Source organism: Astyanax mexicanus, chromosome 5, assembly GCF_023375975.1.
Source record: "Astyanax mexicanus isolate ESR-SI-001 chromosome 5, AstMex3_surface, whole genome shotgun sequence".
Classification (NCBI taxonomy): domain Eukaryota; kingdom Metazoa; phylum Chordata; class Actinopteri; order Characiformes; family Acestrorhamphidae; genus Astyanax; species Astyanax mexicanus.
The window spans coordinates 56631535-56649426 of NC_064412.1; the positions used below are offsets into that span (position 1 = coordinate 56631535).

Below are 17892 nucleotides of genomic sequence, written 5' to 3' on the forward strand. Positions count from 1 at the left end.
TTTTGGTAAAGAGCATCTTCAAAGCTCCTGCTGTCTGCAGGATATTGGTGCAGATCTGAAGGACTCTGAAGTGCTGCAGCTTAATGTATGAGTCCTACAGACGTCCTCTTCAACTTCTGTCTCATCTTCAATCCACATATTAAATATCTTACTAAGATAGAATATTGCTATTTTCACTGTATTGCTAAACTGCACTCTATTCTGACCTCCACAGATGCTGAGATACGAGCCTTCTGCATCAAAATACTGCAGCTCTCTGTTTTAGTGGGAATTCTAGGAATTCTAGAAATTCTAGGAATAGAGCTGATGGGGCTGAGCATCTAATAAGCTCTACTTTATTAACAAACAAAAAATATTTTTAAACATAATAAAATTTAAATTATAAAATAAATTCAGAAGAGTTGGTGTGAGTGTGTAATGTCAGGAGAGTTAAAATAATTTTGATTTAAATCAGAGTGGTTTGAATCATCAGTCATGTTGCTCGTCCATCAGCAGCCAGAGTCAGAGAGAGCACAATTACAAATATGAATACCTTTCTTGTCATTGTACGAGTACAACAAGATTCAGTGTGCTCTCCTTAGAATACAATATAAAATATGCATTCTATATATGATATAATATATATGATTGAAAATTTTATTATAATTTATTTCAATAATTCAGTTCAAAATGTGAAACTCATATATTATATAGATGTATTAAACATGCAGAGTGCATTAAGCATTTATTTAATTTAATGTTGATGATTATGAAGCTTCCAGCCAACGAAAACCCAAAAATCAGTGTCTCTCAAAAAATAAGAATATTATATTATAAGACCAATTGGTACTTTTTTGAAGTGTGGGCGGTGTGCCAAGTCCTGCTGGAAAATGAAATCCACATCTCCATAAAAGTTGTTATCAGCAGAGGGAAGCTGTAAGATATGAAGTGCTGTAAGATTTTGTGGGAAAACAAAACTGCACTGACTTTAGACTTGATAATAAAACACAGTGGATCAACACCAGCAGATGACAGACATGACTCTCCAAACCATCACTGATCATCAGTACATTTTACATTTCATTTAAAGTAAATCAAGGGAGCAGAGTCTGGAGGAAGAGTGGAGAGACACACAGTCCAAACTGCTCGAGGTCTAGTGTGAAGTTTCCACCAATCAGTGATGGTTTGGAGAGACATGTCTGTCATCTGCTGGTGTTGATCCACTGTGTTTTATTATCAAGTCTAAAGTCCAAATTCTTATTAAACAGACTAGAAGAAAAAGAAAATGCAAAAAAAGCGTAAAGGGTGTGTAAATACCTTTACAGCACGGTAAAGTGAAGTGAAAAATGTGAAAGGTTACTATGATAAGAGGTCACTGCAGAAGCTGTGCTCTGTATTCAAACCTTGAAGAGTCTTTCTAATAAGCAATTAGTGTCCGTGTATTTGGCCTAATGGCTTTGGGGCCAAAAACTGCTGCCGTTGTCATTTCGGTTAATCTCGGTTAGACTCACCTCATTGACTTCATTGCTGTGAACTGATGAACTGAAGCAGGTTTTGACTTTGTGCTCTGTATCTGTATCTGTATCTACAGCACTGTGGTCTGCAATTAACATGCGAAAACTATGATAAAAAAGAGATATCTTGAGACTGTTTGTCAATATGTATGTATACTTGTAAATAATGTGTTTTAGCTAATGAATTAAAAATTTTAAAAAAGCTTTACATTTTAGAGTACTTTGGTTTGTCGAACCAAGAAATCACTTAAATATAGAACAAGTCTGACAACGTGAACATGTCAGAAAAGGCAACACATTATAAAACAATCTGAAGAAATTCAAGAACATTGATCATCTATTAGTCTGGAAAAGGTTATAAAGTCATTTCTAAAGCTTTGAGACTCAAGAGAACCACAGTGATTTACTATTATACACTAATGGAGAAAAAACATGGAACACTGGTTAACCTTCCCAGTAGTGACCGGCCGACCGAATAAAATTACTCCAAAAGGGCATGAAGAACTCATCCAGGAGGTCCCAAAAGAACCCAGAACAACATTTAAAGAACAGGTCTCAAATACGCCTCAGTTAAGGTCAATGTTAAGGATTCCATAATAAGAAATAGACGAGGTGAAAACTTCAGTAAAGTATAGATAACCAACATTTCTACTTAAGTAAGGTAATAAAGTATTTTTGGTTAGTTACTTGACATCTCTACCAACCAATCAGCAGAGGCACACAACCTGTGATTGGTTCACGTTTGGGAGATGTTGCGAAGTCCATGCTTTCTACAAACATTGGTTAGAAACCAAGCTGCCCAAGGCATATGCTGTAACATTTCCTGTATGTCTGTACATGGGTGATATATGGGTGATTCTTATGAAATAAGTAAGCGTTTGTGTATTGGAATTGTAACTAGATTAAATAATTTGCATATTCTTGTCAATTCACAGCAAGCTGCTAGAACCCAAAGAAACACACATAGACCTTATTCTAATTAGCATATCCTCATTAATGCAGAACGATTAACCCTCTGCAGAAACAGTGCTTACGCTTTTGTTGCAGCATGAAATGTAAAAAAATTCCATAATTGACTCTTTTATGTTGGAGGTCAACAGACTGACCCTGCTATAAAGCTTAGCTTAGCTCTGACGGCTGCAGGAAATATGCAAAAATTTGATTTCTTAAAACTATATGAGAATTTCCTGCCTTATATGTGTAATGGTGAATGAGTGGATGTATTAGTCTTCAGCAGAGGCAATAACTACCTTAATAGAACAGCAAATATTTAGATTTTACTTCAACATTATTGTAAAGCTACAGTAAATATTACATTTGCTGATAATTCCAATATTTATTTCTCATTTTCTCCCAATTTATCTAGGCCAATTGTCCTATCCATTTAGCTGTATATCTTCCTATCACTAGTGATGCTTCAATACAAGGAGGGTGAAGCACAAGACTCCTCCGACACATGTGAAGTCGTAAAGCGCAGCAACTCGGTTCTGATACATCAGCTCACAGACACCTTGTGCTGATCCACATCACCCTAGGAGTGATGAGGGGAAAGCACGCCATCTAACTACCCAAGTTATCCAATCTATCCAACCTGCATGACCGGGATTCGAACCAGCGATCTCCCGATCATAGTGGCAGCGCCTTAGACCACTGGACCACTTTGTGAAGCATGTGTAAAACATTTAGAATTTTACTAAAAACTTTTTCCATATTTTTTCATATGAAATAGTATTCTGGTTGGCGTAATTGTAGTTCGTAATATACATAGTAAATATGGCATTTGATAAATAGCAGCATCTGGCATTTATAGGTTATCTCTCATTTCTGAAATGGGACCCTGTAAATGGCATTCTTACAATTTTTCAGATTTTTTATTTGGCATTCAGCTCCTATTATTTGGCATTTCTTTCTGTGAAATGTCTGAGCACAACTGCTCTAGACATTTCCCTCAAATGTAATTACGCTCTGGTCACCTTTTCTTCACAACAGCAGCGTGGAATTACAAATAAGGCAACCAGAGCTAAACTCAGCCTGGGTAACAGGAATCATTGAGGATTTGACACAGCTTGATGTAGAAAAATAAATAATGGGGGGAAAAGAAGATGAGCTGAGATAGCAATGACTTAAATACTGTTTACATCATATATAATGTAAATGAATACTGTGGTTTAATCATGTATCATGTTGAATGATAGTAATAACAAGATACAGAAAGTAGTAAACAGTGCACCATACAGCTTTGTTTAGGGCATGTCAGTGTGTCTTTGCTGTCGTAACAACAGGAAAAGTAAACCTTGCATGACTCCAAACACACAAAAGGCATGTACTTCTATAATTCTGTAATTCTCTTAATAAATCATGGGTGTGTTTCGGGGCTAACATAAAATAAACCAATCAGTGTGTCACTTGCTCATCATTCCCTTTAAGAGTCATGTGAGCTCTTGTTATTGATTTGTTACTTTAAATGGGTATTCTGTTTATTGTTGATTCTGTTTGCTGTGTATATTGCAAACATGGGTGTACATGTGGCACACCTGTGATGCCAGGATAGCAATGAACATTTTCTCTTGCCAAGATAGCAATACGCCAAAAATTTAGCTGAACACACCTCACTTCCAGACCACCACGTCCAGATATATGGACAAGCTGTAGAGTTTTGGAGATGATCTGTCTCAGTTATCAAGCCATTATCACAATTTAGCTCTTATCAAATTTGCTCACATCCTGACGGGCGCCCAATTTTATGTATTTCAACACATTAACATCAATTGTTTATGGCTGATTAGTGTATATTTAACAGACAAATACACAGAAATACACAAATACACACCCTTAACCTAAATATACTGTTTTCAGTGTTTATTGCGTATTAAGTGTGAGTCATACCACTGGTCTTGTTCACAGATGGTTTTTGTTTGTTCTTTTTCTTTCTTTCTTTTTTTTAGTAAAGTGCTCGATGAGCTCTACATCATTTCAGACCACAGCACTCAGTCCTTTTTCTCACAGAGGAAAGACGGACACAAACACCTCAAACATATGAAGGCTCTGAAGTGAACAATGGCTTTCTATTTCTCTTTTATAAAAAATAATGAGATATATATGCTATTTTAATATACATATAAGCACATAATAAACATGGCTTTAATGGGTTATGCATTTTTATAAATATTTTAGCCATATTATTATTATTATTATTATTATTATTATTATTATTATTATTATTATTATTATTATTATTATTATTATTATTATTATTATTATTAAGTCATTCCATTGAATTAAACTGAGTCCGCCCAACAAGGGCGATATACTACTATTAGCCAATCGCAGTTGAGGGGGCGTGGTCTGGCGGAATACGGGTGGAGGGAGATAAGGGATGATACTCTGGCTGGATGCAGGACTCTTCCTCAGGGCTGCTGCTGCTTCGGACTGACTTTTTTATAATAAAAATGCAGGGAAATGCAGTAAAGTTCGTCAGGAGACTCTCAGAGCGGTGAGTTTAACCCTTTACTCTCTTTAATCACATTATTTAACCCAGCAGAGCAGTTTATTCCTGCAGAAACGCTCAGATTCACCTTATATCACCACTATTACACCAGCCTTTATAAAACTGACTGACTGCTGTCCGTCTGCCCACCTACAGAATCACCAGGAGAAACATCTACACAACATCTGACCTCATTCAGCAGCACAGAGAGGAGAATAACACACGTGCTCTATTTACACCTTTATTCACCTTTATTCACAAGCATCCTGTGTGTACACAGGACCACATAACAAAGAGTTATATCAATAGTGCACTCTAATATAATAAACAAGAACCTCATGCATCATATATACATATTTCTATATAGAAAAAAGAGCAATTTAACCAGATAAAGCAACTTTTATTTAAGCATCCAGGAGGTTGTTTAGAGCTGTGTCTGTTCTTTAATATAGAAGCGTTTCTAAAGAAACACTGGAACAGACTTCCAATATAGGGGAGAATAACTTCAAATAGAAATTAGTCTATAAAAGCTAATTATTATTTTTTTTTACCTTTTATTTAATTAGTTTATATTTATTAATATGTTTTTATTATGATGTACACATTTTAATGCTTAACTGAAAACACTTGCTATGAATGTTATGTCTTATAATGGCCATATTTATTATGCATTATTAATTGTGATCATAATGCATCATATAATGCATGTGCTTGTAAAATGTTACACTGCATAATAAAATATAAAATATATGTTACTAATACTTCTGAAAATATAATTTTAGGAGCATATCTACTACGGTGGCCGAGAAAGCCCAACGCAGTGCAAATTGAAAAGCGCTGCAAAAGCACAAAACACATCCATCAAAATTACAACACAGGCGCAGCAACTAGAAAAACGCGCTGCAACTAGAAAAACGCGCTGCAACTAGAAAAACGCGCTGCAAATAGAACCACAACACAACGGAAGTGAGTCACAACACAACGGAATTTTCCCGGGGGACCTTAAAAGATACTGTACCAGCTAAGCTGCGTCTTCAGTAACGTCTCGGACTTCACTATGTGTACAAAGGACAATAAGTGGCAAACAAGGCGTTTTGTGAAGCAGAACTTTTAATAATATGCACACAACCGTGGTGATCACAGGTAATAAACATAACTTACTTTTCAGAAGCTTGTTTGCCACTTATTGTCCTTTGTACACAGCTGGTACAGTATCTTTTAAGGTCCCCCGGGAAAATTCCGTTGTGTTGTGACTCACTTCCGTTGTGTTGTGGTTCTATTTGCAGCGCGTTTTTCTATTTGCTGCGCCTGTGTTGTAATTTTGATGGATGTGTTTTGTGCTTTTGCAGCGCTTTTCAATTTGTACTGCTCTGGGCTTTCTCGGCCACCGTACATATCACTCAACCCTAGTGTCTACAACTGAATTAAATAATCAAAATAGTAAAATTAAATTTGTTTTAAATAGTGTCTTAATTCATTATTATGTATTACTAACTTTCCAGTGTCCTTAAGCAATTTTGTAATTACAATGCAGTAGTGTTTATACATAATTCCACAACTAATAATTCATTATTTTAAACATTTCTTCCATTTCTTCCCTTTTTTAACAATGTTTATTACTATTATATACAAAGTACTGTAAATTGTGACACTTTTTGTAAACCTTATTCAACCATATCTTACAGTAATAGGCCAAATATATATATATATATATATATTTTTTTTTTTTTTTTTTTTTTTTTTTTAATACACAGGAAAAGCCAAAACTCAAATTTGTAGCATAGCAAATGTTTCCACAAGCAGCTTTTACTTGAGTGAACTTTAAAATAAGTTTTCTCTTAAATCTGTCGTCTTGTTGTTTCTTTTAGGTCATCAGCCAGCGCTGTGAGATAAACCATCAGGTCAGATGTGAACAGAATGAGAGCAGCTACCTCACCTTAAAGACGTTTCTGAGAGCGCCAGACTCTCCGGATTCCTGTATTCTCATTTATTGACTAAATGAGTGTTAATAACTATAGTTTGTCCTCCAAAATTCTTTGCCCCTGGCTCTGGATTTAGAGTCACCTCCAGCTGAATACAGTAATCCCTGCCTCTAGAAACAGATGGAAGACCGGTGCTGAAGGTAGATATTCTCAATAATATTCTCAGACTGTGCTGAAGATGGGCTGTGAGATAAACACTGCAGGACTGAAAGTGGGAATCTTCTCCCCAGGTTCTCTCCTCCATTGATTAATGCCGCTGAGTTATCAGCTGGGAATTCGTGGCCTGGAATGCTCAGGGATAATAGAGTGGACCACCTGAGGGGATCTGCAGATCTGCAGATGTTTGCAAAATGGGCGTGAAGCTGCTGAACAGCATTGCAGGGGCTGTGCTTCTGGCGTTCTCCGTCAGCACTGTGTCCACCTGTCCCAGGTACTGCCACTGCTCCGAGAGGAACGGCCTCAAGACCGTCCAGTGCTCGTCTCGAGAGCTCGAGAAGATCCCGGACGACATTCCCGAGGACACGGCCTTCCTTCAGCTGGCCTCCAACCGCATCAGCCACATCCCCAGCCAGGCCTTCAAGGGCTTGCGTCGCCTGCAGGAGCTGGATGTCTCCAACAATGCTATCGAGGTGGTGGAGGAAGGAGCGTTCCAGGGAATCTCTGAGGGACTTCGTGCTCTGGACTTGTCGAACAACCTGTTGCGGGGGGTGCCGCGGGAGACCTTCGCTCGGGTGCACGCCAAGATCAGCCTGGCGGGAAACCCGTGGCACTGCGAGTGCGCCCTGCAGGAGGTGCTGAGGGAGCTGCAGTTGGACCCGGACACGGTGAACCAGGTGAGCTGCCAGACGGCCGTACGCGAGGAATTCGCCGGCAAGCCCGTCATCCAGGTGCTCGACTCCGGGGTCAACCTGTGCAGCTTTCAGCGCAAGACCACCGACGTGGCCATGTTCATCACCATGTTCGGCTGGTTCGCCATGGTGATCGCCTACGTGGTCTACTACGTGAGACAGAACCGGGAGGACGCCCGGAGACACCTGGAGTACCTCAAGGCCTTGCCCAACAGCCCCAGAGACAGCAAGGACTCGGACACGATTAGCACCGTGCTATAGCACAGCGTTCCCAGTGGCCGGGGACTTTTTCTTTTCTGTTGACAGAATTTTCAACAATTCTGCAAAATGTCTGTAAAATTAAAAAAAATTTAAGCAGATTTTCACATTTAGGACCCTATTTTATATCTATCTATCTATCTATATATATATATATATATATATATATATATATAATGGCAAGACGTCAAATTGTGCACTGTGCAGCTCGATTCATAGCGTGTCAGTGTGTCTTTGCTATCATAACGACAGGAAAAGCACTAAATCTTGCGTGGGTGTGGATTTGCCTAGCAGTGTTTTTTCGGTTAGACAAAAATCTGGTCAAATGAATTTTTTGAAGCAGTGAAGTCTTTGAAGCAATTGAAAATTGAAAAATTGAAAACTTGAAAATTTGAAATTTAAATTGAAAACTGTAATGGGATAGCAATTCTTTGCTAAAATGCAACAAAATCATAAGAAACAATTATTTAAGAAATAATACTCTTTGTGGAATAACCCTCAAAGTTTTAATGCATCTTGGCATGTTCTCCTCCACCAGTCTTACACACTGCTTTTGGGACAAACATTAATGCCACTCCTTATTTCTTAAATCTACAAAACTGTTCCAAACCACCACCATTGTGAAACATTTTGGATTTTTTTTTACATCTTAACAATTACATTTTGCAGAAATGTTGAATAATTTAAGGGGACTCCTCTTTAGGAATACAGCACAGCATTTATATACTTTATATACAAACACAACAAACACAAGACTGTGTATATTTTATTAATCCTGAAGTGCCTACATTTAACACCAGAGCACAGTGAAGGGCTCAGATGAGGTTCATTTATACATTAAATAAAAAAAAGTAAGTACAGTTGGACTGGATTGGGCTGAATACAGTTTACTTTAATCAGTGGAGATTCCAGGATCTAATAAGGGGCCACAATATATTTGTCATGTCCTGTCTGTTCTCTTGTCTGTATGTTCTCATGTGACCCGGCTCCTCTGTGTTTCATTCCCAGTGTTTTTCCACTCACCTGTGTTCATTTGTAGCTCCGCCCCTTCGTCCCAGGTGTTTCCTGTTTCCTGTGTGTGCACCTCTATTTAAGGTCCGTGTTCCAGGTGTCGATCCTTGTATGTTTATCATCTGTCAGTGCTCTATGTGTTCCCCAGTTTCCTCAGTCCTGTTTTCAGTTTATTCCCGGTGTATTTTGTATTTGTTTTCTTTAATAAATCCCTTTTTTGTTTGCATTTGCGTCCGCCTCCGCGTCCTCCCTGCACCCGCACCTGACAGATGATAAACATACAAGGATCGACACCGGGGAAATGGAACACGGACCTTAAATAGAGGTGCACACACACAGGAAACAGGAAACACCTGGGACGAAGGGGCGGAGCTACAAATGAACACAGGTGAGTGGAAAAACACTGGGAATGAAACACAGAGGAGCCGGGTCACATGAGAACATACAGACAAGAGAACAGACAGGACATGACAATATTAAAGTGTAAGGGGTGTTATTTCACCAGTCACACCATGTTCAAACACTTAAATGTACTTTAATAATTGTACACAATAAAATCTATGGAGTTAATTTGAACAAATATAAAATCTGCAATCTATATATATATATATATATATTTTTTTTTTTTAAAGAAATTTGGTTACTGTATTTGTTTTTGCAGTATTTGAAAATTCTTTTTGACAGGCTTTGCTTTAATTGTTTGTTTTTGTGGATTTTCTCTGGATTCTTGTCAATTTTGTTCCTAAAATATTTAGCTTTTTTTTGTGTGAAACTTTTCACTTTTCCAGCAGACTAAGGTGCTGCCACTATGATCAGGAGATTGCTGGTTCGAATCCCGGTCATGCAGCTTGCCATCAGCTGCCGAAGCCCTGAGAGAGCACAATTGGCCTTGCTTTTTTTCTGGGTGGGTAGATCTCTTAGGAGCTCTTAGGGAGAAAATGAGAAAATAATAAAAATTAAAAGAAAATCTCATTACCAATTTTACATGTATTTTTATTCTGCTTAGACTAAATACTTTCCAACAAACAAACAAAAAAAACACAGCATTTTATTAATTTTTAATTTTTTTAAACCGTTTCTCACCTTTTTTATAAATACTGTCAGTTCAAAACATTAAAAGGTTAAAGTATTAAAACATTTCTCCTACATGAGCTTTAATCACACTGGACGTTTCTAATTGGCTCATTAGTGCCAAACATTTATTATGTGCAATAAAAAAAAAAGTGGTCAGGGACAGAGACACTTTAAGGGACCAATCAGATTTCAGCTGACACAGGCCAATGCCCCTGTAGCCCCGCCCCTAGAACTGCCAGTGACTGTAAAGGGAAATATGACATTATTAACACCCAACAGAGAGGTTATAACCCTTCATCTGACCAAACAGAAGCTTAAATGATATAATGAATGTTTGAATTCATATGTATTTGTTGTGTTTTTGCTTGTTCTACATAAATCTGATGTTCTGAACTAGGTTTCCTCCAAGCATCTCATCACAAAGTTCCATTGTAAATCTCTCTCTCTACCAGTTAAGATGATTTAAACAGTGAGATTCTTCAGGGGAAACCGAGCCCGGTTTGTGTGAGGTGGAAGAGCTCGACTGAGCCGACGGATTTCTCTTCTACAGGCTGCGAGTTGTTATGTGTGTCACAGGCTCCCAGAGCTCCGACCTTTTTTTCCCTCACCCAGTGTCTTATGTCAGCAAGCTGTGTTGTGATGTATGATGTGGAGAGTAACACAGTCCCAAAACTGCCCTCGTTTATTCACTACAACCAGGTTCATCCAGAGAACCAGAGAACCGGATTCAGAGGAAGGTACTACTGAAATTATAAACGCTCATTTATCAAGAACGTCTCGACAATAAATGATATACCTTTCAGACCAGTGTGTGTTGGTGATTTTATTTGTGCGCTGATACAGGAATTGTGGGCTGTGTCTCCTTAAGCAGGTAATAAGGCTGGATGCAATTGCAGACAGAAGTTTATTCCACAAAAATCGATTCACAGGCAAACAGGGTTATCAGAGGACGAGACTGCGATGTGGTCAAAAAACAATGCAAAAGGTCAAAATACTGGAATACACACTGGAAAGATACTGTTCTGAGCTTAGAGTTTAAAAGCAATGCTAAGACTTCGCAAATAGTCTCTATGCTAGGGCTAAATACAGCACGTTGGTGATCAGAATTGTGGTGATGGCGAGCGCTGTTAGGCAGGAGTTGGAGGTTGGAGTTGGCGGGCTAACAGGCTGATATAGTTTTCATTACAGTACAATACAAAAAACTTCTAAAACAGGTAATCAATAGAAAAGACAAGGCAAAAGACCATGAACAGTGATAAAAAAAAGGGTCAGTAACGAAGAAGGCGAAACAATGAAACGTGTCGTAGAAGAGCTAGGAAAACTAGATTCAATACTCAGCACTGAACTGAGCAAACTGAGGGGTATATATAATAAGGAGAGCAGGTGGAGCCAATTAGTAACCCAGAGAGCAGGAACGCCGTAGCGTCATGTGATCAGTGGAGTCAGGGAAGTCCAGCGTAGGTGCATGCTGGGAAGTTGAGTCTTAATAGCACAGTTCTCACAGTCTTGAGCAGTCCGTAAATTGTGAATATAATGGGTTTTGTGTTAAATATTAAATTTTCTTCATGTGAAACATGTCATTTTTCTTAATTGAAGTGTCAGAGATTATCAGAAATATTAAATTATTAAAGAAATTAGATGCATTTTATAGGCTTTAAAAGCACTATTGACATTCTTAACGTTGTTCATAAATCACTAAGGTCATTGTTATCAGGAAATGCACTCCAGAAGATTAAATATCGCACTATTGGACACAAACTATACTATAAATAAAACAGCATCAACAGGTTTGTATAATATAAAATTAACATATTGTCACCCACAACTGTGAGAAGCTCCGCCGCTGCAGTGTCATCAGCTCTAAGATAACATTTCAGCTTTAAAAAAACTACATTTACACCAAACTAGGAATAACAAAGAGGAGAAAATAGATAAAAAACAATATATATCTCACAGCCCAGAGGACTTTTATCAGCCCAGGTCTGCATAAACCAAGCTGAGGAGAAGCTTCGAGATCTTCACTCCAGACAGCTTGGTATCACGGCTGCTCAGGGTCAGCAGTGCTCCTCAGCACTGTCCAGAGGAAGCATCTCGACCTTCGGATCCTGTAACAGCAGAAAAACAACCCAGTGCTTGTTAAGTGCTCAGCTAGTCTGAGGTAAAGATCAAACATGCTGTACATATGCAGTGATTTGTACCAAAGCAGAGTTACTAAATGTTTGCATATGCTGAAATTAAAAAAATGTTTTTTTGTTTTTTTTAACAGTGACTGGTTTAACATTTAAGGTGCAGTAAATACAACTCAGTGAAATTTAAAATATATTATTTTTTAGCGCAGCAACCCACAATCCCAGTCTATACATTCAATACAATCTATACATCAACACATGTTGCTATGTAATATTAAACATCTGTTAAATGCCTATAAAGATATGATGCCAACTTCCTTATAAATCTTATGTTTATTATAAAGAAAATTCATCTTAATCCATGCAACATCTTAGCCCATCTTAGCACATGGCCCTGTTTTGTTTTGGCCTGTCTCTGCTCTAGCCCCATCTGTTTTGTTTGTTGCCCCGCCCCCTCGTTACCAGTCCCAGGTGTTCCTCACTCTCATCATGTACTGTATATAAGCCTATTTGTTTCAGTGTTTCTTGTCGAATCTTTTTGTTTGACTTGTGTTCTTCATGTCTGCAGTGTAAATTCTTTGTATTTTTCTATTTTTGTTTTAGTTTCTTGTTTTTCTAAGTAATGTTGTATCTGTTTGTTCTTCTTAGTGTTTTTACTTTTAGTCTGATTGTCCTTGTCTGGTTTTCAAAGTTTCATAACTTTTTGTTATTCCTACCCGTGTTTGCTTTTAGTTTTGCTTTTGTTCTTTCAATTTAGTTCATTTAATAAATAATTATCTGCGCTTACGTCCGTCCCCTCCATCTCATTATGTGACAGGAAAATGTGTTTTTCCTAAATAAAAAGGGCTTTCCATACAAGTTCCTCATTATTATACACTTTCTGAAGTATTTGAATCACTACCCATAATTCTTTCTCTAATAATGAATGAGTCATTTTTTTTTAAACAATATTAAAAATGCGTTTATTTTTCTGTGTAATGTTAAAGTAAGTCTGCAGATGCTCCTGTGTGGATTTTAAGAGTGAAAAGTGTAATCTGAGCTCTCTCAGTGTGAGTTGGTGTGTCTGTGTGCATTAATCGTGGTATCTGAAGCAGACACTCGGCTGGAATAATGGGCTTTTTGGAGACATAATGAATCCACTCGTTTGCATCTATGTTTTTTTGAATAGGCCGCCAACCAAGAAGATAAATAAGAGTTTTTGTTTATGCTTGTTTGTGGATGGGGAATTGGATTTAATGCGACGCAGGGGGTCGTCTTGTTCTCTTTGTAACTCCAGTTCATTATAGCGTTTTTCAGTCTGCTCTCCTCCCTCAGTACGTCAGAAATCTGCATTTTAAGACGTGTGACGTTTCTAATTTTAACACAAAAATTAACAGGGCTGATTAGCTGCCACAAATATTAATCCCCCGGAATTAAACATTATTTATACGCCAGATTGGTATGTTTACCTTGTGTAAGCAGCAGCTTTCCATCAGGGCCAGATGAGGTTAAGGGTCTTAGAAAAGTATTAAAACTCTGAGTATCAAGAGAAAAACTTTTAAAGTACCACACTTTAAAAGTGTTTTCCTTGTAGTAGTTTTGAAAAGACAAAAGTCATGGGATAGCAGTGTGTCAGTTGATCATGAGGTGTTACCTGAGGAGATGAGTTGGGAACACACACACATGTAAAGGATTTGAGGTGTTATCTTGTGATGAATGAGGATAAACACTGGGCAGCATGCTCGTGGCAAGGCCAGGTAAATTATCTTATAGCTTCTTTTCCAAACCAAAATACTTTCTTTTATCTGAGGCTGGTAACTCTCATCAACTTATCCTGTACAACAGAGGAAACTCTCACTCTTCCTTTCCTGGGGCGGTCCTGATGAGTGCCAGTTTCATCATCAACGTCTTTGATGGTCTTTGCAGTGGCTGCACTTGACGATACTTTCAAAGTTCTTGAAATTCTTCTTTTTGGATTGACTGACCATTTTTCCTTAAAGTTATTTTTCTTTACTTAGATGAGTAGTTCTAAGAACGTTAACTGTAACAATGAGAAAGCTAGGCAGAAATTATTATCTGGGATATTGCTTTCTTCACTCCATAAAGTCAATTTACAGAAATTATGTGAAGCCGCAGTTAAATAGGGTTAATAAACTATACAAAAATATGCAAGGAGTATTTAGGAGTATTTTATCCTTTTCAGTAACAGAATTGTATTGGTATATATCAAATATCACAGAATCACAGTGTTATAATATCATTGTTATCGTGAGTAAAGTATCGTAATAATATTGCATCGTGAGAATTAGTTGTAAAACAATGACATACTACTAATTTTGGTGCATAAAATCCACCCAAAACAATAGAAGTGAATCTTTTTGTCCATCAAAGAAGCCGTCAGACCTCATGACGGAGTGACCCTCGAAATAGCCTGGGTTTGCCCTATATCCCCCGACCCCAGTCAAATTTCACACTGATATGATGAACGATTCTTATCATACGTTCTCTTAGCGCTATAAAGTGCCTGAGACTCGACCCAGATTTAAACCTCTCTACAATCAGTCACAGCGGCTCCAGGCATTTTCCTCCCATCTGTCCAAAAGCTGTTATTTTCCAATTACAGGTCTTCAGTCTGAGAGGAGGGATGAAGAATGTCATTTGTCCTTGTTGCCCCCTCCCTTCCATTTGCCATGCTAAGCTAATGTTGTGCTGCATCTGGATGCTCAGTCTGTGAGGATTGTTGTGCTTCACGCTGATTATTGTGTTTCTTGACCTTTCGGGGTCCAGAAAGAGGTAAAATAGGTCTTTAATTAAAATAACTTTAAATTCCAGCTGTGCTGAATGCATGAATATAGTGACACACTATAAACTTACTATTTATCTGAACTCAAATAAAAAAATAAGCCTGTTTTAGATACAAAAAATATTTTTTTCAAACTTTACTTAACTATTTTTAGTGCAACAGAGGGAACTCCTGAACCCCTGCTCTTTCTTTCCTGGGGAGGTCCTGATGAGTGCCAATTCCATCATCATCATTCCATCAACGTTTTTTTATGATCTCCATTGCGACTGCACTTGAGGACACTTTTAAAGTTCTTAAAACATTACGGATAGACTGACCTTCATTCATTTTCATCTTAAAGTTATTTATTTCTTTACTATAAGAACATTAGCTGTATGTTATGAGATGATAAGAAACATTGTTATCTGGGATATTGTTCTCTTAATTTCATACAGTCCATAAATGGAAAATATGTGAAGCTGCAATAAAACACAGTGTATAACTGTAAGAAAATATATGTGAAAAAACAGTTTCTTACTGTTAATTACAGTATCTTACTGCTTGCATATTTTCTTCCAGTTATAGACTGTTATAATCTGAAATTTAGCCCTCATTATGCATTATGCATTGTGCAGCTTAGATATTTGAATATACTAATTTTGGCAACATGCTCATACTATATATATATATATATTCAAAGGTCATAGAAAGTACATCAGAGAAAAGTATGGACAACATTGCAAATTTCACTAATAAAGGTGATGAGGTTATATATATATTTGTTAAGTTCATTGTACTTAAAATGATATTACATGAAGATTGTTTTTATTTAAGTGAACTTATTGGGTTTTACAGTGTACTATATGAAATTACTGAGGCTTTTGGTAAATTTGTATCATTTATTTTTAGTTATACTGCTAAACAAAGTAAAACTGGACAACAAATATATACAGGAATAGTGTACATTCTCTCAGGTACAGGAATAAAGTAGAGAAATCCAGAGCACTGTGTTAAACACTTACTGACAGCACATGTCAAGTGTTAATTCCCTTGACTTCCCTCAGGTGTGGTTTTGAGTGACTGAAAGTGAGAAAGGGGGGGGGGGGGGGCAGCGGCAGTGAGACAGATATTTCTGGAAATGCAGCGACTCCGTCTCAGATTAAAAGTGCCCCTGAGCTAGACATGCTAAAATGTCCAGTTAAATCTAAATTATATTATCCTGTTCCTCCAATCAGACACTGTGGGAAAGGGGCAATTAATGGCCTTGGATTGGTTGTTAATGTGCCTGCCAGCTCTGCAGAAACGCAGTGTTAATATGATTTCCAGGGGCACACACCCCTCATGCATTTAAAATGACATATAGATTGAGTTGACCCCTCAAAGGCAGAAACAACTGGAATTTTCTCATCAGTCTAAGAGTCATTCAAAACATAATCTAAAACTTTAACGGCAGGCGACTGCGGCCGGCACGATTGTTTTAGCTGGTAGGAGAGGATTTAGCATTGTTCTGGGATATTACCTGCTAATACACTTGGAAATGTACAGTATTTATTCATTTAGTTAAGATTCAGATGGAGATTTCATGCTCTGAATGTGTATCAGGCAAATTTGCATCTGATTAAATTTCCCTCGCTTTTTTTATTCTCACTTAAAAGCTGAAATCAGAGCCAAACAAACAAAACAAAGAGTGCTCGACCTTCAACAATGCAGAATTCAATTACCTGAATTCTCACAGAACTAACCAATAACACACCTACACTAAAAAAAATTAAAACAGCTCTATTCCTGCAGTTCTTCTTCTCCTGTCAGATTAACTCTAATTCTAATTCTCTTCTGCTGAAACTGAGTCTCAGTTCTTAATCATGTTTATAATCTGAGCTAAAGGCTAAAGCTGCTGTTTCCATGTGGGTCAGCCAGACGTCTTCCTGCAGCAGTTTTTAGGAAACAATACTCCCCTTGTGAAAAGGAAGTATACTTAAGAATATTAAAGATATGTTTAATTTTTATTTAATATACTTTTTGAAAATACAAAATAAATACACTTAAAGTGCACTTTAGTGTAGTTTTTTTAGTAGTGTTACAGTGTTAACTTGTGCATCAATACACAAAGTAGTACATTTAAAATATACTTCAAGTGTATTAAAATTATGTTTATTAAACACATACTTAAATCTGTGTTTTTAAGGTTTGCAGAAGATCTATCTATCTATCTATCTATCTATCTATCTATCTATCTATCTATCTATCTATCTATCTATCTATCTATCTATCTATCTATCTATCTATCTATCTATCTATCTATCTATCTATCTGTCTAACAAAGCAATAAAGCAAATAGACCTACAGGTTAGGTGTTTCTAATAATGGAGCCAATTTGAACACATGCATTTTACAACTAAAGAGCAGTTAACCAGAGACAATTATCCGTTCCAAAGAATAATAAACTGTGTTCAGAACATGCAGATCTGTACACGATGAGGTCCAGAACAGAGTGTATAATTCAGATTTTATTGAGTTCTATTGAGTTCTATGGAGTTAGTAATTGCTATATATTATATCAGCACTGACCAAATTAGCCCCCAGGAATTCAGCGGAGAATGGTGAAGCCCCATTAATTAATTAGGAGTTATTATAAATTGGCCCTATTCATCAGAGGTCATCTTGTCTTTTGTCTGTGAGGCTATTGCTGCTGCTGCTGCAGCTGGTGAAAAATGGTGCTCCATTAGAGGAGAAGGAATATTACTGCTATAGGCAGCAGCTAGATTAAGATGGGGGAAGAGAATCAATACATCAGCTCAGCTAAAAAAGGGAACACATCTAGAAGAGCCACAGAGACGCCTCTGCACAAA

At 37.4% G+C, this 17892-nt stretch overlaps 1 protein-coding gene across 1 annotated transcript; it reads left to right on the forward strand.

Moving 5' to 3' along the window:
• The first annotated feature begins 4899 nt into the window (after positions 1 to 4899).
• On the forward strand, positions 4900 to 9143 carry LOC103030930 (leucine-rich repeat-containing protein 3-like). Its single transcript, XM_049479894.1, has 2 exons — positions 4900 to 4986; positions 6849 to 9143. The coding sequence occupies exon 2, from the start codon at positions 7313 to 7315 to the stop codon at positions 8069 to 8071; it is 759 nt and encodes a 252-aa protein (XP_049335851.1). The 5' UTR covers positions 4900 to 4986; positions 6849 to 7312; the 3' UTR covers positions 8072 to 9143.
• Positions 9144 to 17892: the final 8749 nt, after the last annotated feature.